Below are 24,290 nucleotides of genomic sequence, written 5' to 3' on the forward strand. Positions count from 1 at the left end.
AATTAATTCAATCGTATTTATTGAGTGCTTACAGTGTGCAGAGCACTTGAGAGAGGAACAACAATAAACATGCCCATTCCTTGTCCACAATGAGCTTACAGGCTAGAGGAAATACACAAGTGTATCTCTGTCAAGAACATTTACTAAGCACCCAAAAAGTGTGGGACCATCAGAAGAAGCACTGGCCTAGTGGATAGAGCAGAGACTTGGGAATCAGATGGACCTGGATCTAATCCCAGCTCTACCATTTGTCTGCTGTGTGACCTGGGGCAAGTCATTCACTTCCATGGGCCTCAGTTACCTCATCTGTTAAATGGGGATTTAGACTGTGTGCCCCATGTGGGACAGGGACTGTGTCCAACCTGTTTGATTTGTGCCTACCCCAGGGCTTAGTACAGTGCGTGGCACATACTAAGCGCTTAACAGATACTATTGAAAAAAGGATCAGGTTTAATCTTTAACCTTAGGGAGCTAACATTTTAATGGGAAGACATGCAGACATGCATGGACAATGCTTAGTGCAAGTGCACTGAAAACATTAGGCGCTCAAGAAAAACCATCGATTGATTGACTGATCAATCTTGTAGACCTCCACAGCTCTGGGACTGTTGCCCAACTAAGGTACCACCTTAAACGCCCCCTCCTCAACTGGATGCAACACAACAGGGAGTGGGATTGTGTGTATCCCTCCTGTGTTGAAAGAGGGTTCCGAGAAGTGTTATCACTGTAGTATGTTGGAAGTGTTGTGCCCCCATCCTCACCCCACGGGGAAAACCCCCTACCGTCCCTTGAATGCCAAAGGAGACTGGGTACTTACAGTTTGGGTTACTGGCTCCATGGGCAATCATGAGGCAGGAAGCAGCAAAGCAGGCACTGAAACCAAACAGGACCCATCAGCACTCAGTCAGTCAGCTAAGATTACTGCACTGATCTACCACAACCCAATCCACACATTTCACTCCTCCAACACCAGCCAACTCACTGCACCTCGATCCCGGCTGCTTCACCGCTCACCTTTTGCTCATATCCTCCCCCTGGCAAGAATTCACTCCCCTCTCATATACGACAGACCACCTCGTTTCCCTCTTCGTCCAAAAGGTCTTCCTGGCTAGGCCCTTATTTCCTCCCACACTGTCTTCCCTTATTTCCTTCCCCACTGTACCTCTTAAGCACCTGATATTCACCCCACCCTATGTACCGTGTGTATTTAAGTGCTTAGTACAGTGCTCTGCACACAGTAAGCGCTCAATAAATACGATTGAATGAATGAATTCAATCGTATTTATTGAGAGCTTACTGTATGCAAAGCACCAAACTAAAAGCTTGGGAAAGTACAATATAATAATAAACAGACACATTCCCTACCCACAACGAGCTTGCATATCCTTATACTCTCTCATTCCCCTACCAATAATTTATTTTCCTGTCCGTTCCCTCTCTAGACTGTGAGCTCCTCGAAGGCAGGGAACGTGTCTACCAACTCTATTATACTGTTCTTTCCCAAGTATTTGGCACACAATAAGAGCTGAGTAAATACCGATGACTGACTGCATGAACTATCGATCAGTCAAGAGAATGAAGACATATTTCAATGAAGGGGAAGTAGGGTGACGACAGAGATAATGTGAGATTCTTCCTTTACTCCCACAGATCCAAGGGAGTGGACTGTGGAACCCAGACGCTTTGGCTTTGCTTCCACGCAGCCCAGGGTTTAAAGAAGCTACTGAGGATGAACCAGAAGCTCGTTTTTAGCAGGGAACATGTCTGCCGACTGTGCTGTATTTGTCCTCCCCCAGGAGCTCAGTACAGTGCTCTGTACACAATAAAGTGGTCAATAAATACCTCTGATTGATGGATGGACGGGTGGATGGATGGATGGAAGGGTGGAGCATTCCCTGAGCTGGTTATTTGGCAGGTCTCAGCACTCAGGCTGGTGTGCATTAGCTAGGGTAGCACTCAGAAGGAAAGAAATTCATCTCACCTCCTTCCCCCAAGAGGAGCCCCCAAATCAGGGGTGCCAAGCCTAGGAGGTGGGAAGGACCTGCTCCAGCTGTGGCAATGAAGCCCTTGGGCCCCCACAGTTTTGGGGACTGGATTCAGATTTAAGAGCTTTGAAGTGGGATGGGCAGAAATGAGCTAAGAGTTTCCAAACAGGTTGGAAAGACACCCCCACCGCGCCACCCCAAAACTGGGGTTCTTCAACCTGTTTCATCTCCCAAGCTCTTCCCATTTGCTCACCCCTATACGTCCCACCCACCGGTTTACAGAAGAAAAAGTTGGCACTGGTGACACTCTGAAGGAATCCTAGTGGCGTCTCATTTCCCACCACGCTTTAAGACAAGAATTCCTAGCAGAAACTACAGGGGCAGGTCCTGCTTTCAGTGGGGAGATCAGCTCTGAGCACCCCACCCCACCTCTCTCCTGAACTGCTGCTCTGTGCTGTTTTCTCTCTCTCTCTTTTTCTCTCACCGGAGAGCCCTGGGCTTCATGCTTATTACAGGTGACTGGACTCATGAAATCCCAAGCCTGCTCCACTGTTTGTTCAACAGAATTTGCAAGGGGAATGTGGAATGGAGGGCCCGAGGCCACGAAACCCGTGACTGAGTGGAAGTGCCGAGTTCCCCCCTGCTGGATCTCCCCCTTCCCAAATCCCTGCCAGGGCCTCTCACCTGCCGAGCAGACGCAGCTTGCGGGGACCATATTTGTCCATGACGATCCCCAAGGGCAGAGTGATGGCGCTGAGCAGGAAGGAGCCCACGGTGAAGGCCAAGTTCAGCATCTCATCCTGGGCCTGGCATGACAGCCAGCCTTTCACCCGGGTCACCGCTTCTTGCTCGCTTTCTGCCCCATCAGAGGAGTTGCTGCTGATGTTCTCTTGATGGGAGAAAGGACACAGTGACTCAGTGGCTACAGCCCACATGATCCCACTCTACTAGCTCTTGCTCTCTCATCAATAATAATAGTAATATTTAGGAAGTGCTTAGTATGTGCCAAGCGCTGTGCAAGATACAATAAATTCAGATGACAGGTTCTGCCCCACGAAGGGCCCACAGTCTACCTGTAATTCATATTAATGTGCTTCTCCCCCTCTTTACTGTAAGCTTCTCAATCGTATTTTATGAGTGCTGACTGTGCATAAAGCACTGTACTAAGTGCTTGGGAGAGTACAATATAACAATAAACAGATACATTCCCTGCTCACAATGAGCTCACAATCTAGAGGGAGAGACAGACATTAATATACATACATTCATAAATACATAACAGATATATACTTATGTGCCCTGGGGCTGGGACAGGGGATGAATGAATGAAGGGAGCAAGTGGTCAGGAATCGTGTCTACCAACTCCATTATACTGTATTTTCCCAAGTGCTTAGTACAGTGTTCTGCACACAGTAAGCAAGCGCTTGGTAAATACCACTGATCGATTGACTGATTGAGAGAGAAGAGGTGTTCAATCCCCATTTTACAGGTGAGGGAACTGAGGCCCAGAGACATTAAGTGACCTGCCGAAGGTGACTTCAACGTGTTCCTTCACACGGGACCCGGAAGGAAAATCTCTCTGAAGCATCTCCAAGTCTGAACTCAGTCTTTCCGGTCTCTCTTTGGACGGCCATCTGGATTTTCTGATAAACAGCAGGCTTCTGCCCGTCTTTGCACCACATATCAGACCGTTTTATGAGACTTTCAGGTAGCTTTGTAAGAGCAGCAGTCCTTAGCTTTCACCCTTAATCTTTCCACCTCTCCCAGTTCCTCATCGTGACAGGGGAGAGCCTTATTCTAAGTCCAGGGGCTATGCTCTGTCCTCCTACCTGGGCACAGGTCATGGTCCTTGGAGAGTCACCACGCCTGGGTTCCTATTGCAGCCCTGAACTTGTACCTCCAAAGTCCAACCGGCAATTAGTCCAAAGGAAAAAAAGTCCCCACCCACCTTAGGGGCTGAACGGGGGAAAAAAAAGTGGGATGGGTGAGAGGATTTGGTGGTGACTGGGATTAAGGATCTACTTAATCTACTTGATCTAAGGATCTACTTGAAGGGGATTCATATTTTAAGGCCTACAAAGATGAGAGTAGCAGAAAAACAAAATCTGCTGTCTGATTAGATGGCGGGTTGACATTGGGATAATAATAACTGTGGTATTTGTTAGGCACTTACTACGGGCCAGGCGCTGTATTAAGAGCAGGGGTAGATACAAGTTTATCAGGTTGGTCACAATCCCTAATCCCACAGAGGGCTCAAAGTCTCAATCCCCATCTTACAAATGAGGTAACTGGGGCACAGGGAACTGAAGTGACTTGCCCAAGGTCCCACAGCAGACAAGTGGCGGAGTCGGGATTAGAACCCATGACCTTCTGACTCCCAGGCCCACTATGCCACGGCTGGGTCTGGTTAATAATACTGTCCTTTGGATAACTCGGATGACTCCTGGACTGCTAAGGGTGCAGGGACCCTTCCATGAGATCCCCAGTGTCAGCCCTGCAGAATCACAGAGAAGCAGCGTGGTTCAGTGGAAAGAGCACGGGCTTGGGAGTCAGAGGTCATGGGTTCAAATTCCAGCTCCCATGCTTGCCAGCTGTGTGACTTAAGGCAAGTCACTTAACTTCTCTGTGCTTCAATTACCTCATCTATAAAATGGGGATTAAGATTATGAGCCCCACATGGGACAACCTAATCACCTGGTATCCTCCCCAGCAGCTTAGAACAGTACTTGGCACATAGTAAGCAATTATCAAATACAAAATTAATAATAACAATAATAAGGGATGTATCTTGGCATTGGAGGGGGAGGTCACCTCCTCTCCCACAGAAGGAGGAGCGTGGCCTAGTGGGTAGAGCACGCTCGTCCCCCTCTCCATCCCCCCCATTTTACCTCCTTCCCTTCCCCACAGCACCTGTATATATGTATATATTTTTGTACATATTTATTACTCTATTTATTTTACTTGTACATATCTATTCTATTTATTTTATTTTGTTAGTATGTTTGGTTTTGTTCTCTGTCTCCCCCTTTTAGACTGTGAGCCCACTGTTGGGTAGGGACTGTCTCTATATGTTGCCAACTTGTACTTCCCAAGTGCTTAGTACAGTGCTCTGCACACAGTAAGCGCTCAATAAATACGATTGATTGATTGATAGAACACAGGCCTGAGAGCCAGAAGGATCTGGGTTCTAATACTGGCTCTGCCACTTGTCTGCTGTGTGATCTTAGGCAAGTCACTTCTCTGATCCCCTGTTCCCTCCTCTGTAAAATGGGGTTTAAGACTGTGAGCCATGTGGGACATGGACTGTGTCCAACCTGATTACTGTGTATCTTTCCCAGTGCTTAGAACAGTTCCTGGCACATAGTGAGCGCTTAACAAATACCACTGAAAAACAGAAAAAGGAGCAGAGGCAGGGGTGGCAAGGACAGACCGTGCCAGCTGGTTAAGCCAGTATGCTGTCAGGGAACCACTGATGCAGCGGGAACTGGTTGAGGACTCAAGAGACGATTTGATGCAGATTTCCAGAGACTGGGGCATCTGGGGGCACAGATTACATCGGGCGTGTGAGTAATAAATGCTAATTGGGTAAGATAAACTGTTAACCAGACACGAGAACTGGAATAGACTGGTCCTAAGGCAGAGAGGAAAGAAGGAATATAGGGCGTGTGGGAGGGGTTAAAAGCCAGGAGGGCCTAGGAGCGGATTGAATTAACGAGCAGAGCTCTGTAGAGTCTCATCACAGCACCAAAACCAAAGTCGATGCTTCCGGATCCTCTTTCTTCCTCTAGGTTTTCCCAAAAAGACTCCACCTTGCCCAAGCCATCCAGACCGATGCCAGAGGGCTTGGAACCACAGATGGCCGACATAAACATGGCCTGGGCTACCCACGCCCCGATCTAATCAGCAGCAAAGTTGCCAAGCACCCTCTGAGGGGGAAGATGCAAGGAACATGGGTGGAGAGTATTTCCATATCCCTGCTCCATCTTGGACCCCCTCATCACCATCTCAATCAATCCATCAATCAAGCAGTTGTATTTACTGAGTGCTTACTTACTGGGTGCAGAGCACCTTACTAAGCGCTTGGGAGAGTCCAATCAATCAATCAATCAGTGGTATTTATTGCCCTTACTGCATGCAGAGCACTGTACTAAGTGCTTGGGAGAATAAAATCAATAAATAAGTCATTTATTGAGTGCTTACTATGTGCATGGGACTCTACTAAGCATTTGGGAGAGGACGATCAATTATTCAATCATACTTACTGAGCACTTACTGTGTGCAGAGCACTGTACTTCGCAATTGGGAATGGACAATATAACAGAGTTGGTAGACAAATTCCCTGCCCACAGGGAGCTTCTGGTCTAGAGACAGTCTCCTGAGCCAAGGGGAGCAGGTCTCAAGGACAAGAAAACAGGGTTGGATAGGGTGGGCCAGAACTCTGGAAGCAACAGGCACAACTGACTTGGGACTCAGCGACTGGTACTAAGCGCTTGGGAGAGTACAACACAACAGAGTTAGTTGACACGTTTCCTGACCACAACGAAAAGCAGTGTGGCCTACTGGATAGAGCACAAGCTTGGGAGTCAGAAGGACTTGGGTTCTAATCCCTGCTCCGCCACTTGTCTGCTGTGTGGTCTTGGGCAAATTGCTTCACTTTCTGTACCTGTTACCTCATCTGTAAAGTGGGGATTGAGATTGTGAGCCCCAAAAAGAACCAGGGACTATTCCAACCTGATTTGCTTGTATCCACCCCAGCCCTTAGTTCAGTGCCTGGCAAATAGTAAGCACTTAACCAATACCGTAATTATTATTATTACTTAACTTCTCTGTGCTTCAATTACCTCATCTGTAAAATGGGGATTAAAACTACAAGCCCCACCTGGGACATGGACTGTGTCCAATCTGACTACCTTGTTAGGGAGGCAGCATAATAATAATAATAATAATAATAATGGCATTTGTTAAGCGCTTACTATATGCCAAGTACTGTTCTAAGCGCCGGTGGGGGGGATACAAGGTAATGAGATTGTCCCATATGGGGCTCACAGTCTTAATCCCCATTTTACAGATGAGGTAACTGAGGCACAGAGAAGTTTAGTGACTTGCCCAAAGTCACACAGCTGACAAGTGGCAGAGCATGGCCTGCTGGATAGAGCACAGGCCTAGGAGTCGGAAGGTACCGGGTTACAAGCCTGGCTCTGCCACCTGTCTGCTGTGTGAACTTGGGCAAATCACTTCACTTCTCCATGCCTAAATTACCTCATCTGTAAAATGGGGATTAAGACTGTGAGCTCCGTGTGGGACAGGGACTACACTCAACCCGATCACCTTGTATCTACCTCAGTGTTTAGTACAGTGGCTGGGGCACAGCAAGGGCTTAACAAATACCACAGTTACTATTGTTATTATCACCTACCCCAGAGCTTAATACAGTGCCTAGCGCGCAGTAAGTGCTTCACCAAAAAACAAACAAACGGAAAAACCCAGCAGGGCATGATGGAAGGATTGGCCAGATGAGTCCAGGGTGAAGGGGAAAAGCCAGGTGGCTTTGCTGGCTGGCTGGTTGAGCAATAGAGATGCTTTCAGTTCCACCTTTTGTTGCCAGGGGTTGGGAGACACCTATCTCTTGGGTCTATTCAATCCTGGAATCCACAGCTTTTGTTAGTAGTAAACAAGCTAAGATAATCACATACCCAGCTATAGGACCAAACCCTGTCACACCCGGCTCTTACCCTCCCACCATCTGTTTGGGCTAGCAGGGCCCCAATCAGATAAGGGCCCAGGATATGTCACCCCAAAACAGGGTTCCTCTACTCTCCCGCACCTGGTGCTTTGGAGCCTGTGAGCACCCTCAAACCCCCCCCGGCTCCCCAACCTGTCTGTGTTTGGTCAACAAACCCCTTCCTGGAGGTAATCACTCGTCACCCCTAGGCAAGGTGAAACAGGAAGAGCCAATTCTTGGTTTAGGAGGAATGAGGTAAATTCAGAAGTGGAGCTGCTTGAAAGGAGCCTCTGTTTTTTTGTTTAGTTTTTATTTTTTTTAATAGGTTTGGTTAAGTGCTTACTATGTGCCAGGCACAGTACTAAGTGATGGGGTGGATTTGAGCTAATCAGGTTGGACGCAGTCCATGTCCCACATGGGGCTCACAGTCTTAATCCCCATTTGACAGATGAGGCCCAGAGAAATGAAGTGACTTGCCCGAGGTCACACCAGAGAAGTGAAGTGACTTGCAGACAAGTGGTGGGGTCAGGATTAGAACCCGGGTCCTTCTAACTCCCAGGCCCGGGCTCTAGCCATCAGGCCACACTGCTTCTCTGTTCAGCTGGACTTGACTGAGGTAGTCAAACCCACCACCTCTGACAATGGACACCAAACAAATCAGCATGGCCTAGTAGATAGAGCTTTCCTGGTTGTGTCACTTGTCTGCTGTGAGACCTTGGGCAAGTCACTTCACTTCTCTGTGCCTCCATTACCTCATCTGTAAAATGGGGATTAAGACTGTGAGCCCCAGGTGGGACAGGGACTGTGCCCAACCTGATCAGCTTGTAGGTACCCCAGCGCTTAGAACAGTGTCTGGCACATAGTAAGTGCTTAACAAATACCATTAAAAAAAAAATGGAATCTAGGCAGCAAGTTAGGAGTTTGGCAGCCTCCGCCTGGCATCTAATTCAGGTTTGGACCAGATCAGAGATAATGATAATAATAAAGATTATTATTATTATAAATGTGGTATTTGTTAAGCACTTACTATGTGTCAAGCACTGTACTAAGCACTGGAGTAGATACATGCAAATCGGGTTGGACACAGTCCCTGTCCCACGTGGGGCTCTCAGTCTCAATCCCCATTTTACAAACGAGGTAACTGAGGCACAGAGAAGTGAAGTGACTTGCCCAAGTTCTCACAGCAGACATGTGGCGGAGCTGGGATTAGAACCCACGACCCAGAGATAGTAGCCTTTCCTGCCTTCTCCCTAGCCAACAAAGAAAGAGGTTTTTACCAAAGCCCCAGAATATCACCCTGTTAAGGCCCCCTGGGATATAAATATTTTGTACTTGGATTTGAACCTTTACTCACTCCTCCCTCAGCCCCACAGCACTTCTGGACATACCCATTAGCGATTTATTCATTTCCATTAATGTCCGTCTCCTCTCTAGACTGCAAGGTTATTGTGGGCAGGGAACGTGTCCATCAACTCTGCTGCAATGTACTCTCCCAAGGGCTTAGTACAGTGTTCTGCACACTGTAAGCGCTCAATAAATACGGCTGATTGATTATACTGCATTTAGCCCGCACCCCAAAGCCCCTTCCTCTCCGACCCTAGGGAAACCCTGCTAACTCTGCTCGACCCTGACGTCCCCTCCGGCCCCACAGCCCCTCAGCCATCCCTGCTCCTCTGAAATCCACTGTCCATCCGGTCACCGGAAAAGTCTCCTTTCATTGAAGAAGATGTGGGTGAAAGGTCGGCTTCAGACACACTGGAAAAAAAGGCCGAAGACAGGACAGCCCCAGCAGCAGCAGCCTGGGAGAACCTGGGTTTGGCTAATCCCTGCCTGATTTAGGAATCCACCGGGCCCGTTCTCGGCCTCTTAAGCAGAAAACACGGCCGAGGGGGATGAACAAATCACTGTCTAGACTTTCTAGACTGTGAGCCCACTGTCGGGTAGGGACCGTCTCTATACGTTGCCAACTTGTACTTCCCAAGCGCTTAGTACAGTGCTCTGCACACAGTAAGCGCTCAATAAATACGACTGAATGAATGTCAACGTCGCCACTGTTTAAGGCAATAACAGTAGCTCCTGTATGGTTTTGCCGTGAGTCTGCCCACAAGGCCTGTGGGAACAGATGTTAACTAGCCAGGATCTTAAGGATGATGATGATGAGAGTGGCATTTGTTAAGTGCTCACTATGTGCCAGGCTGGGCTAGGCACAAACTTAATCAGGTCAGACACAGTCCCTGTCCCACATGGGGCTCACAGTCTTACTCCCCATTTCACAGATGAGGGAACTGAGGCCCAGAGAAGTGATTTGCCCAGGGTCACAGAGCAGGGAAGTGGTGGAGCTGGGATTAGAACCCAGGTCCTTCTGACTCCTGGGCCTGTGCTTCCATCCACTAGGCCAGACTGCTTCTCTTAATGTGACTTCGGAACGAGACGGGCAAATCACTTAAAAGGGAGAAGGTAGGAGGTGAGAGTGGGAGGAAGGGGCCCCTCAGGAAATGAGATTTACACTGCCATTTCCCTTACCGGTAATTTATTTTCATGTCTGTCTTCCTCACTATTCATTCATTCATTCAATCGTATTTATTGAGCGCTTACTGTGTGCAGAGCACTGTACTAAGCGCTTGGGAAGTACAAGTTGGCACCATATAGAGACGGTCCCTACCCAACAACGGGCTCACAGTCTAGAAGGGGGAGACAGACAACGAAACAAAACATATTAACAAAATAAAATAGAATAGTAAATATGTACAATATGTACAGTAAATATGTACAATAATATAATAATAATGATGATATCTATTAAGCGCTCACTCTGTGCCAAGCACTGTTCCAAGCGCTGGGGTAATAATGACAGTAATAATGCTGGTATCTGCTAAGCGCTCACCATTTGCCAAACACTGTTCTAAGCACTGGGGTGGATACAAGGTGATCAGGTTGTCCCACGTGGGGCTCACACTCTAAATCCCCATTTGACAGATGGGGGAACTGAGGCCCAGAGAAGTGAAGTGACTTGCCCAAGGTCACAGAGCAGACAAGTGGCATGGTAGGCTCCTTGTGGGCAGGGTGCACCTATTAACTCTGTTGTAGTGTGCTCACCCAAGCGCTCAGTACAGTGCTCTCCACCCAGTCAGGGCTCAATAAATACCACTGATTGATTGATTGGTGGGTGGGCTGTGCTGCTGGTCGAAAGGGGTCCAATTAACACTCCCTCTGACTTACAGTGGGAGTCCCATGTGGGACAGAGACTGTGTCCAACTTGATTATCTTGTCTCTACCCCAGCACTTAGTACAGTGCCTGGGACACACTAAGCACTTAACATATATTGTAGTAATAATAACAATAACAACAACAATAGCAATAACTACAGTGTCAATCTGATCTCAGGCTCCCACACCTCTTCATGAAGCCGGACTTCTCTTTTTTTTTTTTAAGTGGTATTTGTTAAGCACTTTACTACATGCCAAGCACTGTACTAAGCACTGGGGTAGATATTGGACTCCCAGTCTTAATCCCCGCTTTACAGATGAGGTAACTGAGGCCCAGAGAAGTGAAGGGACTTGCCCAAGGTCAGGCCCAGGAGACAAGTGACGGAGCCGGGATTAGAATCCAGGTCCTCTGACTTTCAGGTCTGGGCTCTTTCCAGGTCCCAGATCCAAATCCTAAGACCCAACTCCAAGAGAATTACGGCCCTTCCCACTTCCGACGGGCTGCCTCCTCTTGGCACAGGTGCTGCCTTCTGGACGAAGAGAAGCAGCATGGCCTAGAGGAAAGACCGCGGGCCTGGGAATCTGAGGACCTCCGTTCTCATCCTGGCTCCACCGCTTGGTTGTTGTGTGACCTTAGCTTCTCTGTGCCTCAGTTTCCTCATCTGTAAAATGGGGATTTACTACCTGTCATCCCTCTCCTCTCGATTCGAATCCCATGTAGGACGGGGATCTGCGTCCGACTCGATGAACTCGTATCAGCCCCAATGCTTAGTACAGTGCTTGGTATATGGTACATGCTTAACAAATACCATTACTACTATTATTATTAAGGCAAAAACCTAAAGGGGACACAGGCTCTGGAGAGAAAATATGACCTAATTATAGTATCTGGGGCTGTTTTCCCAATGCACTTCCCAAGAGATCACACCTTTTAGCCAGACAGAGAGCCTGCAGAGAGCATTCTGAATCCATCAATCATATTTACTGAACGCTTACTGTATGCAGAGCGCTGTGCTAAGTGCTTGGGAGAGTCCAATATAACACTATAAGTGTTATAACTATAATAACTATATATATATATATAACTGTAACAGATGCATTCAGGCCCAGAGATGAAAAGAGGGGCAGCTGAGAGCAGAGATGAGGGAAGGGAGGTCATGATAGGGAAGAGAGGAATATCAAGGACATTGGAAAAAGGCAGCAGCACTGTATGGTCAGAGTTACCTTTCCCTTTGGAGTTTCAGTTTTTCATTTAAATAGGAAATAACCAACTAGGTCATGTGAATCCTAGCAAAAGTGAAAGCGTGGCCAGTAAATGGTATCATCAACCTCTGACTTGTGGCTGCGGGAGGACCATAAACCAGGAATGACTCAAAGGATCAGAGGGTGCTATCCCAAGTTAGTGGCCGGACCCTCGAGCGCCAGAGAAGCAGCGTGGCTTAGTTGAAAGAGCAAGGACTTGGGAGTCAGAGGACATGGGTTCTAATCCCGGCTCAACCACTTGTCTTCTGTGTGACCTTGGAGAAGCCGCTTAACTTCTCTTTGCCTCAGTTCCCTCATCTGGAAAATGGTGATTCAGATTGTGAGCCCCAAGTGGGACAACCTAATTACCTTGAATCTACCCCAGTGCTAAGAAAAATGCTTGACATATAGTAAACGCTAAACAAATATCATCATCATCATCATCATCATAATAATAATAGAGAGCTCAGGCGACTTTTCAGGGGGCTAGTGTCCAAGGGGGCCCACCCCTTCCCCCTCAACTGCCTGTCCCAGTACCCCCGCAAAGCATTAAGCAGTCCCCTCTCCATCACAGGAGATCCAATGGCAGGCCTGGACCGGTCTCAGGGAACAGAGCACCCCTGCGTGAGAAGTTGAGCACCACAATCCTCTTTGACCCAGCACCCTGAAGGGATGGAGAACCTCGAGGATGAGAACGGGGGAGACCAAGAAGAAGGCCAAGGCATAGGATGGGGTAACCCCTGGACTGAATGCATGATCCTTGCACGTGGGGACCACATCCGTGCTAACTTTACTGGACTCTCCCAAGCATTTAGTACAACGTTCATCCCACAGTAAGCGCTCAATAAATACAAAGGACTGGGTGAAGAAACAAAGTCATAGGTTTAGAGCTTGGCCCCCTAGGGTCCTCCTTCGACCCTCCTCCCTATCGACCCCAGAATGAGGCAGCACCGATCCTCCCGGAGGCTGGATTTGGAACCCGGAGGTGATTCCATGTTGCCAACTTGTACTTCCCAAGCGCTTAGTACAGTGGTCTGCACACAGTAAGTGCTCAATAAATATGATTGATTGATTGATTGATTGATTCCAGCTGCCGGCCGACTCGTCACCGTTCCACCAGGGGACAAACCGAGCGTGCTGAAAGCCGACAGGCTTGGGTAGATTTTCGGGCTCGGGGACATTTAATTTGGATGCCAGTTTGTTCATTTTTTGACTTCCTTCAAGCCCAGAGTTTCTTTTTTATGGTATCTGTTAAACGCTTACTATGTGCCAGGCGCTGTTCTGAGCTGCTGGGATAGATACAAGATAATCACCTTGGACACAGCCCGTGTCCCACATGGGGCTCACGGTCTCAATCCCCGCTTTGAAGATGAGGTAACTGAGGCCCAGAGAAACGAAGGGATTTTAAATGCCCATGGTCACACGGCAGACAAGTGGTGGAGCCGGGACTAGAACCCAGATCCTTCCGGCTCCCAGGCCCGGGGTCTATCCACTAGGCAACACTGCTTCTCAGTTCTTAGAGTAGCTTCTTTATCTCTGCGTTTTGCACGCTAAATTCAGAGAACAATAACACGCGGGGTAAGGACCTTGATCGTAAACCTTTCCATCCGCAGCAGTTCGGGTAATCTGAGGAGTCGCAGTGACTTCTGGCCCTGGAAGCAATAGGTCACACAGTCCCTAAGAATTGCTGATAAGCACTTGCAGCCCAAGATAAATAGCATGGAATCAGCAGTCAGCTGGATTGACTCAGTAGTCACTCCGGCAGAAGATGCTGGGTCAACAGGTTGGAAGGGACTCACCAGCCAAACCCAAATAAATCTGTGAGACAAGGGCTCACGTCAGATGAAAGTGGGGGCGTTCATCGGGTGGGGAAGTGCTATCCGGCCATAGGCCTTGGAACTTTCGAGTGACGGTCAGCCCAAGATGAGGCCCTTGAATGTTCATTCATTCAACTGTCTTTACTGAGCCCTTGCACAGCACTATACTAAGCGCCTCACACAACGTTAGCACAAGAACTGTCGTCCCATCGCCCCCCACTTTGACCAAGAAGAAACCAAGGCAGAGAAGCCAAGCGTAGCCTAGAGGACAGAGCTCAGGCCTGTGTGACCTTGGGCAAATCACTTTACTTATCTGGGCCTCAGTTGCCTCATCTGTAAAATGGGGATGAAGACTGTAAGTCCCAGGTGGGATGTGGACTGGATAGATCATCCAACCTGATGATCTATCACAGCACTTAGTACAGTGCCTGGCATATAGTAAGCACTTAACAAGTACCATTTTTTAAAAAGTGATATGTTCCATATTTTACCCAGAATATCTGGATTGTCCTTCCCTAGGAGCCAATACAGTGCCCTAAGCAAAGTAAGCACACAATAAATACACACTGATTGATTGATCTGGTTGAGAATCATTCTCACATTGGAAGGAAACTCCAGAGTCTGGAAACCCAGGCCTTTATGGTCTCTTGGAGAAGCAACGTGGCTGGGAGTCAAAGGACTTGGGTTCTAATCCCAGATTTGCCAATTGCTTGCTGTATGACCTTGGGCAAGTCACTGAACTTCTCTGTGCCTCAGTTCCCTCAACTGTAAAAAGGGAACTAAATACCAGTTCTCCCTCCTACTTAGGTTGTGAGCCCCATGAGGGACAGGGACTATATCCATCCTAATTAGCTTGTACCTACCCCAGCGCTTAGAACAGTGTTTGACACATAGTAAGAACTTAACAAATACTATTAAAAAAAATGGCAGTGAAGTCCCTCAGGACTGCATGAGCCCAAAATGGAAGCTAAGTCTCAGGACGGAGAAGCGTGGCCTCCAGCCCAAAAACTGACAGGACCCGATCGGGACTTGACCTCATTTCCAAAGGTCGATTGCGCATGCCCAGTTCTTTTCCGCCACAGTCCCGGCAACCTCCAGGGTGAATCATTAGGGTGGCCGGTCATCAGTTTTATACCACACAGTCTGGTTTTGGGGCTGATCGTTCCAATGTGATATTGGACACTGTTTTGGCTGTTTGGTTTTTTGGGGGGAAGGAGGGGGTTATTCACCCTCCTTCTGCTGAGGTTTGTTCGCTGTGCCAGATTTCTCCCTGGACCAGGAACGGACCCAAAGGCTCTGGAGAAAGTGAGGGCCTCAGGGGGCGGCCCATGAGAAACTCTCTAGAATTGCCCAAAATCCTTTCAACAAAATGGCGCCCAAGACACTATCTCTTTTATGCTCCAAGTCCAGCACAGTGCATGTGACATCTCCTGCGCCACTCGTCTAGGAAATGGGAGGGCCGTCAGGGGCCACCCTGTGAACCGCAAATAGGCAGCACCTCTAACACCATGCGTCTGACACCTCACCCTCATAGCCCTTTGGAGGCCCCAAGGTGGGAGCAGAGCTGGGAGACCCCCTCCACCCCGACCTTAGCCCAGAGGGGGCCCAAGTGGACCGTTTTCTAGGGCCTCAACCAAAATGGCTCAGATGTGGCCTGAAGCCCCTTGGTTTATTATCCCTCAGTTTGTTGGTCTCTATCAGTTGACCGCGGGAGATGTTTAATACCTTTTTTTAAAAAAATGATTTTGGTTAAGTACTTTCCTATGTGCCAAGCACTGTACTAAGCACTGGGGTAGATTAAAGCAAGTCAGGCTGGACATGGTCCATGTCCCACATGGACCTCACAGTCTTCATCCCCATTTTACGGATGAGGCAACTGAGGCCCAGAGAAGTGAAGTGACTTGCCCAAGGTCGTGCAGCAGACAAGTGGAAAAGCTTGGATTAGAACCCAGGTCCTCTGACTCCCCAGGCCCGCGCTCTTTCCACTAGGCCACATTGCTTCTCTTTGATTCTGTTTCTGCCTTTTTTCTTAAAAATCCCAACCAGCAACTCCAACCAATCCCAGAACTGAGGGGACCGTCCTAGTCCTCGACAGAATCAGAGATTGAACAGAAGTGGGGAAGTTGGAGAGGGAGACCAAATCATACTCTTTAACTTGCTCCTTCTTAGGGCAGTCGTTAATCTCTCAACCTCTCCCTGGGTTTAGCAGAAATCAGACTTGTCAGGGAGCAAGGTCTGACCCTTCCCGTCTTCCAAGGAGCACAGATTTCTGCTGATGAAGGGAAAGCCCCACCAAGAGCCTTTAGGTTATTGGGAAATTCGGTGAGGCTTAAATGTGGACGGCAGAGTCAGAATGGCTAAAGGTCAAGGGTTACAAATGATGGACTTTCTGCCTGCCCAGACTTTCCTCTTCCAAGGTGGCCCTGCCCCCACGCTCCAGCCCTGACGTCCTTCAAAAAGAATGTACTCAGTTTCACCGGGATAGACAAGAAGCCGGGTCTTCCCCACATAAAGTAACTAAATGGAAGAGGCTTGCGGCGGTCAAGTCTGGAAAATTAGCCAAACCGGTGTTTCTAGGATTGTCTTGGCTCCAGAGAGCACAGGCAGAGAGGATTGGTGAAAAAAAGCAATCAGGACCTAGCTGAGTAAGTAAATCAAGGGACGATAATATTGGGAGGGCAAGAGGAAGTGTTATCTAGGGGTATAGATAGACTATAATTTTTATATACATAAAAATAATCGGTTGGGTGTGGCCCTTAGTTTAAGGAAACAGACGTTTGGGCTGGTGAGATGAGACTACGTGGGGTGAATCGGAGAAACTTTGCTCTGGGGGTTGGGGAAAGAGCTGAGAGGATCTGCCCAAGTGGACGAGTGGAGGACCAGCGGGCCAGGGAGATTGGCAGCCATTCAAGCCATTCCACCTCTCTTTAGCTGAAGTCATCAAATGTCCTCTGAGTTACGGGGTTTCTGCTGAGGCGATATCTCATGGAATTTGACCTCTGGGAAAGTCTCCCAAGATGGATGGTAAGGGTCCCCACGTTTAGTTTCGATGGGACAAGATGTTGCAGAAAGGATGTGAGAAAAGACACGGCAGCCACAAGGCCATCTCCACAAGAGGATGGGGCCTGCAGCTCCCTCGGAAATGACTAGGGCTGTTCATCCGAGCTCCTTGTAAGCAAGGAATGGGTCACTTGGTTACTCTGTACCTCCCGGGCGCTTCGTTCAGTGGACACTCTACTCACACTATCACTATCAATCACCAATCGATTGTATTTATTGACCTCTTACTATGTGCAGAGCCCTATAATAAACGATTGGGAGATTAGCAGATACGTTCCTTGCCCGAAACCAGCTACCTCTATTTACCTCAAACCGACTGTTGGACAGATAATTTTCTGGGTGGGGTGCCACTAGGATTCCATCTGCCATTCCATGATATCGCTGATGATTATGGCACTTGTTACGCGCTTACTATGTGTCAACACAGTTCTAAGCGCTGGGTAGATAACGAGATCGTTAAGTCGGATGCCGGCCTTGTCCCACATGGGTCTCACAGTCTAAACCGGAAGGAGAGTAGGAAATGAATCCCTATTTTACAGATGAGGAAACTGAAATGCAGAGGAGTGAAGTGACTGGTCCATGGTCACCCAACAGACAAGTGGGGGACCCGGAATTAGAACTCAGGTCCTCCAGCTCCCAGACTGATGGTACTGACATCTGACTCCCAAGCCTGGGCTCTTTCCACTGAGCCACGCTGCTTCTCTAGTTCCGTTATCTGTCTCCCCCATCTAGACTGTGAGCCCATTGTTGGGTAGGGACCATCTCTTATCTGTTGCCGATTTGTACTTCCCAAGCACTTAGTACAGTGCTCTGCACACAGTAAGCGCTCAATAAATACGACTGACTGACTGAATGAATGAACAGGGCCTGGCACATAGTCAACGCTTAACAACTACCATCATTATTATCGATGCTTATTATCATTATTCTGTTCCCCAGCTCCACAGGCAGGTAGGAGCGTCCAGCATTCATTCATTCAATCATATTTATTGAGCGCTTACTTTTGCAGAGCACTGTACTAAGCGCTTGGGAAGTAGAAATCGGCAACATAGAGCGATGGTCCCTACCCAACAACAGGCTCACAGTCTAGAAGGGGGAGGCAGACAACAAAACAAAACAAGTAGATGGGTGTCTGTACCAATAAATCTATTTATTCTGACGGTTTTGACACCTGTCTACATGTTTTGTTTTGTTGTCTGTCTCTGTCGTCTAGACTGTGAGCTCGTTGTTGGGTAGGGGCCGTCTATGTTGCCGACTTGTACTTCCCAAGCGCTTAGGCCAGTGCTCTGCACACAGTAAGCGCTCAATAAATACGACTGAATGAATGAATGAATGAATAGGGACCGTCTCTCTATGTTGCTGACTTGTACTTCCCAAGCGCTTAGGCCAGTGCTCTGCACACATTAAGCGCTCAATAAATACGACTGAATGAATGAAATAGAATTCTAGCTATAGACACATCATTAATAAAATCAATAGGGTAGTTATTATTATTATTATTATTATTATTATTATTATTATTAAACGGCAGCCCCGGGGTGGGTGGGGGGAATGGAGGGGGAGAGATTCAAGTGCTTAGTCCAGTGCTCTGCACTCAGTAAACGCTCAGGAAATACGACTGAAGGAATGAAAGAGGATTCTAGCTATAGACATATCATTAATAAAATAAATAGGGTAGTAAACGGCAGCCCCGGGGCGGGTGGGTGGGGGGAGAGTCAAGCGCTTAGTCCAGTGCTCTGCACACAGTAAGCGCTCAATAAATACGACTGACTGAATGAATGAATAAATAGGGACCGTCTCTCTATTCATTCTTTAAATTGTATTTATTGAGCGCTTACTGTGTGCAGAGCACTGTACTAAGTGCTTGGGAAGTACAAGTTGGCAACATATAGAGACGGTCCCTACCCAACAGTGGGCTCACAGTCTCTCTATGTGGCCGACTTGTACTTCCCAAGCGCTTAGGCCAGTGATCTGCACACAGTAAGCGCTCAATAAATACGATTGAATAAATGAATGAATTAATACGACTGAATGAATGAAAGAGAATTCTAGCTATAGACACATCATTAATAAAACAAATAGGGTAGTAAACGACAGCCCCGGGGTGGGCGGGGGGGAGAGATTCAAGCGCTTAGTCCAGTGCTCTGCACACAGTAAGCGCTCAATAAATACGACTGAAGGAATGAAAGAGGATTCTAGCTATAGACACATCATTAATAAAATAAATAGGGTAGTAAACGGCAGCCCCGGGGTGGGGGAGAGATTCAAGCGCTTAGTCCAGTGCTCTGCACACAGTAAGCGCTCAATAAATGAAACAGAATTCTAGCTATAGACACATCATTAATAAAATCAATAGGGTAGTAAACAGCAGCCCCAGGGCGGGTGGGTGGGGGGAGATTCAAGCGCTTAGTCCAGTGCTCTGCACACAGTAGGCGCTCAATAAATGAAAGAGAATTCTAGCTTCAGACACATCATTAATAAAATCAATAGGGTAGTAAACAGCAGCCCCAGGGCGGGTGGGTGGGGGGAGATTCAAGCGCTTAGTCCAGTGCTCTGCACACAGTAAGCGCTCAATAAATGAAAGAGAATTCTAGCTTCAGACACATCATTAATAAAATCAATAGGGTAGTAAACGGCAGCCCCGGGGTGGGGGAGAGATTCAAGCGCTTAGTCCAGTGTTCTGCACACAGTAAGCAAGCGCTCAATAAATGAAAGAGAATTCTAGCTATAGACACATCATTAATAAAATCAGTAGGGTAGTAAACGGCAGCCCCGGGGTGGGGGGGAGATTCAAGCGCTTAGTCCAGTGTTCTGCACACAGTAAGCAAGCGCTCAATAAATGAAAGAGAATTCTAGCTATAGACACATCATTAATAAAATCAGTAGGGTAGTAAACGGCAGCCCCGGGGTGGGGGAGAGATTCAAGCGCTTAGTCCAGTGTTCTGCACACAGTAAGCAAGCGCTCAATAAATGAAAGAGAATTCTAGCTATAGACACATCATTAATAAAATCAGTGGGGTAGTAAACGGCAGCCCCGGGGTGGGGGAGAGATTCAAGCGCTTAGTCCAGTGTTCTGCACACAGTAAGCAAGCGCTCAATAAATGAAAGAGAATTCTAGCTATAGACACATCATTAATAAAATCAGTGGGGTAGTAAACGGCAGCCCCGGGGTGGGGGAGAGATTCAAGCGCTTAGTTCAGTGTTCTGCACACAGTAAGCGCTCAATCAATGCGACTGAATGAATGACTGAATGCCGTCTTACCTGGCTCGGTACAGAGGTAGGAGTAGAAGCCTTCCGACTTGAGCATGATGAGCAGGGACCCCCAACCCAGGAGGACGGCGGAGAAGAGGAGGTTTTCCACCACGGCGGTGCAGGCCATCCACCAGCGGCGCCGGTGGGCCGTGGCCAGGGTGGGCGCCATGGCTGGGCCGGGGGCCGGTCGCGGGGGGTCGCGGGGGGTCTCGGGGGGCCCGGGCCGATGCCGCAGCTGCGGGGGAGACACGGAAACCGGGCTCCTCTGCAAACCGCTCCCTGACCCCCGACGCTCTTTTTACACTGTCAGCCCACTGGTGGGTAGGGACCGTCTCTAGATGTTGCCAACTTGGACTTCCCAAGCGCTTAGTACAGTGCTCTGCACACAGTAAGCGCTCAATAAATACGATTGATTGATTGATTGATTAGTACAGTGCTCTGCACACAGTAAGCGCTCAATAAATACGATTGATTGATTGATTGATTGATTTGGGGACTGGGACTGAACAGGACCCCACCGTGGGGGTGGGGAGGGGACCAGCAGGGGCTGGGACCTCCTCCAGGAGGCCTTCCCAGACTGAGCCCTCTCCCCATCCCCCCCCGCCTTACCTCCTTCCCCTCCCCACGGCACCTGTATATGTGTACATATGTTTGTACGGATTGATTCTACTTCTTTTATTTTGTTAGTATGTTTGGTTTTGTTCTCTGTCTCCCCCTTCTAGACTGTGAGCCCACTGTTGGGTAGGGACTGTCTCTCTATGTTGCCAACTTGGACTTCCCAGGCGCTTAGTACAGGGCTCTGCACACAGGAAGCGCTCAATAAATACGATTGATTGATTGATTGATTAGTACAGTGCTCTGCACACAGTAAGCGCTCAATAAATACGATTGATTGATTGATTGATTGATTTGGGGACTGGGACTGAACAGGACCCCACCCCGGGGGTGGGGAGGGGACCAGCAGGGGCTGGGACCTCCTCCAGGAGGCCTTCCCAGACTGAGCCCTCTCCCCATCCACCCCCCCCCCCCGCCTTACCTCCTTCCCCTCCCCACGGCACCTGTATATATGTATATATGTTTGTTTGTACGGATTGATTCTACTTCTTTTATTTTGTTAATATGTTTTGTTTTATTCTGTCTCCCCCTTCTAGACTGTGAGCCCACTGTTGGGTAGGGACTGTCTCTAGATGTTGCCAACTTGGACTTCCCAAGCGCTTAGTACAGTGCTCTGTACACAGTAAGCGCTCAATAAATACGATTGATTGATTGATTGATTTGGGGACTGGGACTGAACAGGACCCCACCCCGGGGGTGGGGAGGGGACCAGCAGGGGCTGGGCCCTCCTCCAGGAGGCCTTCCCAGACTGAGCCCTCTCCCCATCCCCCCCCGCCTTACCTCCTTCCCCTCCCCACGGCACCTGTATATGTGTACATATGTTTGTTTGTACGGATTGATTCTACTTCTTTTATTTTGTTAGTATGTTTGGTTTTGTTCTCTGTCTCCCCCTTCTAGACTGTGAGCCCACTGTTGGGTAGGGACTGTCTCTCTATGTTGCCAACTTGGACTTCCCAGGCGCTTAGTACAGGGCTCTGCACACAGGAAGCGCTCAATAAATACGATTGATTGATTGATTGATTAGTACAGTGCTCTGCACACAGTAAGCGCTCAATAAATACGATTGATTGATTGACTGATTGATTTGGGGACTGGGACTGAACAGGACCCCACCCCGGGGGTGGGGAGGGGACCAGCAGGGGCTGGGACCTCCTCCAGGAGGCCTTCCCAGACTGAGCCCTCTCCCCATCCACCCCCCCCCCCCCCGCCTTACCTCCTTCCCCTCCCCACGGCACCTGTATATATGTATATATGTTTGTTTGTACGGATTGATTCTACTTCTTTTATTTTGTTAATATGTTTTGTTTTATTCTCTGTCTCCCCCTTCTAGACTGTGAGCCCACTGTTGGGTAGGGACTGTCTCTAGATGTTGCCAACTTGGACTTCCCAAGCGCTTAGTACAGTGCTCTGTACACAGTAAGCGCTCAATAAATACGATTGATTGATTGATTGATTTGGGGACTGGGACTGAACAGGACCCCACCCCGGGGGTGGGGAGGGGACCAGCAGGGGCTGGGACCTCCTCCAGGAGGCCTTCCCAGACTGAGCCCTCTCCCCATCCCCCCCGCCTTACCTCCTTCCCCTCCCCACGGCACCTGTATATGTGTATATATGTTTGTTTGTACGGATTGATTCTACTTCTTTTATTTTGTTAGTATGTTTGGTTTTGTTCTCTGTCTCCCCCTTCTAGACTGTGAGCCCACTGTTGGGTAGGGACCGTCTCTAGATGTTGCCAACTTGTACTTCCCAAGCGCTTAGTCCAGTGCTCTGCACACAGTAAGCGCTCAATAAATACGATTGAATGAATGAATGAATGGCATTTATTTTATCTGTACATATTTACTATTCTATTTATTTTATTTTATTAATATGTGTTGTTTTGTCGTCTGTCTCCCCCTTCTAGACTGTGAGCCCGCTGTTGGGTAGGGACCGTCTCTAGATGTTGCCAACTTGGACTTCCCAAGCGCTTAGTACAGTGCTCTGCACAGAGTAAGCGCTCAATAAATACTACTGAATGAATGAATGAATGGTATTATTTATTTATTTTACTTGTACATATCTATTTATTTTATTTTGTTAGTATGTTTGGTTTTGTTCTCTGTCTCCCCCTTCTAGACTGTGAGCCCACTGTTGGGTAGGGACTGTCTCTATAAGTTGCCAACTTGTACTTCCCAAGCGCTTGGTACAGTGCTCTGCACACAGTAAGCGCTCAATAAATACGATTGATTGATTGATTGGTATTTATTTTACTTGTAGATATTTACTTGTACATAGGGACCGGGACCATCTCTAGATGTTGCCAACTTGGACTTCCCAAGCGCTCAGTGGTCTGCACACGGTAAGCGCTCAATAAATACGATTGAATGGGATGAATGAATGAACCTGCCCGCCCGCCCCGGTCCTCGGCGGCGGTTCGGCAACCACAAAACCAACGCGGCGAGAGCGGCGGCTTGGCCCGCCCCCCGCGCGCGCCCATTGGCCGGCCCGCCCGCCCCGCGCGCCCATTGGCCGGCCCGCCCCGAGGAGCCGCGTCCCCATTGGTCGCCGGGGAGGTCGCTAGGCGCTGCGGCCACGCCAACCCCGCGTGGGACGGGCCCAGCCGGTTCGAACCGGCGGCGCGGGCCGCCCGCGCGGTCCCCCCCCCCCACCCGTTTCCGGGGCAACGGACGCCAGTTCCCTTCCCGCTCCCTTAAGCATCCAGATTGGGATCCCGTGATTGGGAACGGACGGTCTCTCCCTGTTGCCGAATTGTAATATGGCTCACTGGAAAGTCAAGAGGTCATGGGTTCAAATCCCACCTCCGCCCATTGTCAGCTGGCTGACTTTGGTCAAGTCACTTCTCTGGGCCTCAGTTACCTCATCTGTCAAATGGGGGTCAATAATAATACTAATAATAATAATGATGGCATTTGTTAAGCGCTTACTATGTGCATCATCATCAATCGTATTTATTGAGCGCTTACTATGTGCAGAGCACTGTACTAAGCGCTTGGGAAGTACAAATTGGCAACATCTAGAGACAGTCCCTACCCAACAGTGGGCTCACAGTCTAAAAGGGGGAGACAGAGAACAAAACCAAACATACTAACAAAATAAAATAAATAGAATAGATATGTACAAATGGGGGGGATACAAGGTGATCAGGTTGTCCCACGTGGGGCTCACAGTCATCATCATATTTATTTTATTAGTATGTTTGGTTCTCTGTCTCCCCCTTCTAGACTGTGAGCCCACTGTTGGGTAGGGACTGTCTCTATATGTTGCCAACTTGTACTCCCCAAGCGCTTAGTACAGTGCTCTGCACACAGTAAGTGCTCAATAAATACGAATGATTGATTGATCATCCCCATTTTGCAGATGAGGTAACTGAGGCTCCGAGAAGTTAAGTG

At 48.5% G+C, this 24,290-nt stretch overlaps 1 protein-coding gene across 2 annotated transcripts in view; it reads right to left on the reverse strand.

The window, feature by feature from the left end:
• Positions 1 to 20,455, reverse strand: part of SLC43A2 (solute carrier family 43 member 2) — a 49,803-nt gene extending 29,348 nt beyond the window's left edge. For both annotated transcript variants that reach the window (XM_038758956.1, XM_038758957.1), the window contains exons 1-3: positions 20,296 to 20,455; positions 2,670 to 2,874; positions 818 to 873 (exon numbers count right to left, since the gene is read on the reverse strand). In XM_038758956.1, coding sequence (XP_038614884.1) covers positions 818 to 873; positions 2,670 to 2,874; positions 20,296 to 20,455 — 421 coding nt within the window. The remainder of the gene's footprint in view (positions 1 to 817; positions 874 to 2,669; positions 2,875 to 20,295) is intronic.
• Between the last annotated feature and the right edge of the window lie 3,835 nt (positions 20,456 to 24,290).

This window comes from Tachyglossus aculeatus, chromosome 17 (genome assembly GCF_015852505.1).
Source record: "Tachyglossus aculeatus isolate mTacAcu1 chromosome 17, mTacAcu1.pri, whole genome shotgun sequence".
NCBI lineage: Eukaryota > Metazoa > Chordata > Mammalia > Monotremata > Tachyglossidae > Tachyglossus > Tachyglossus aculeatus.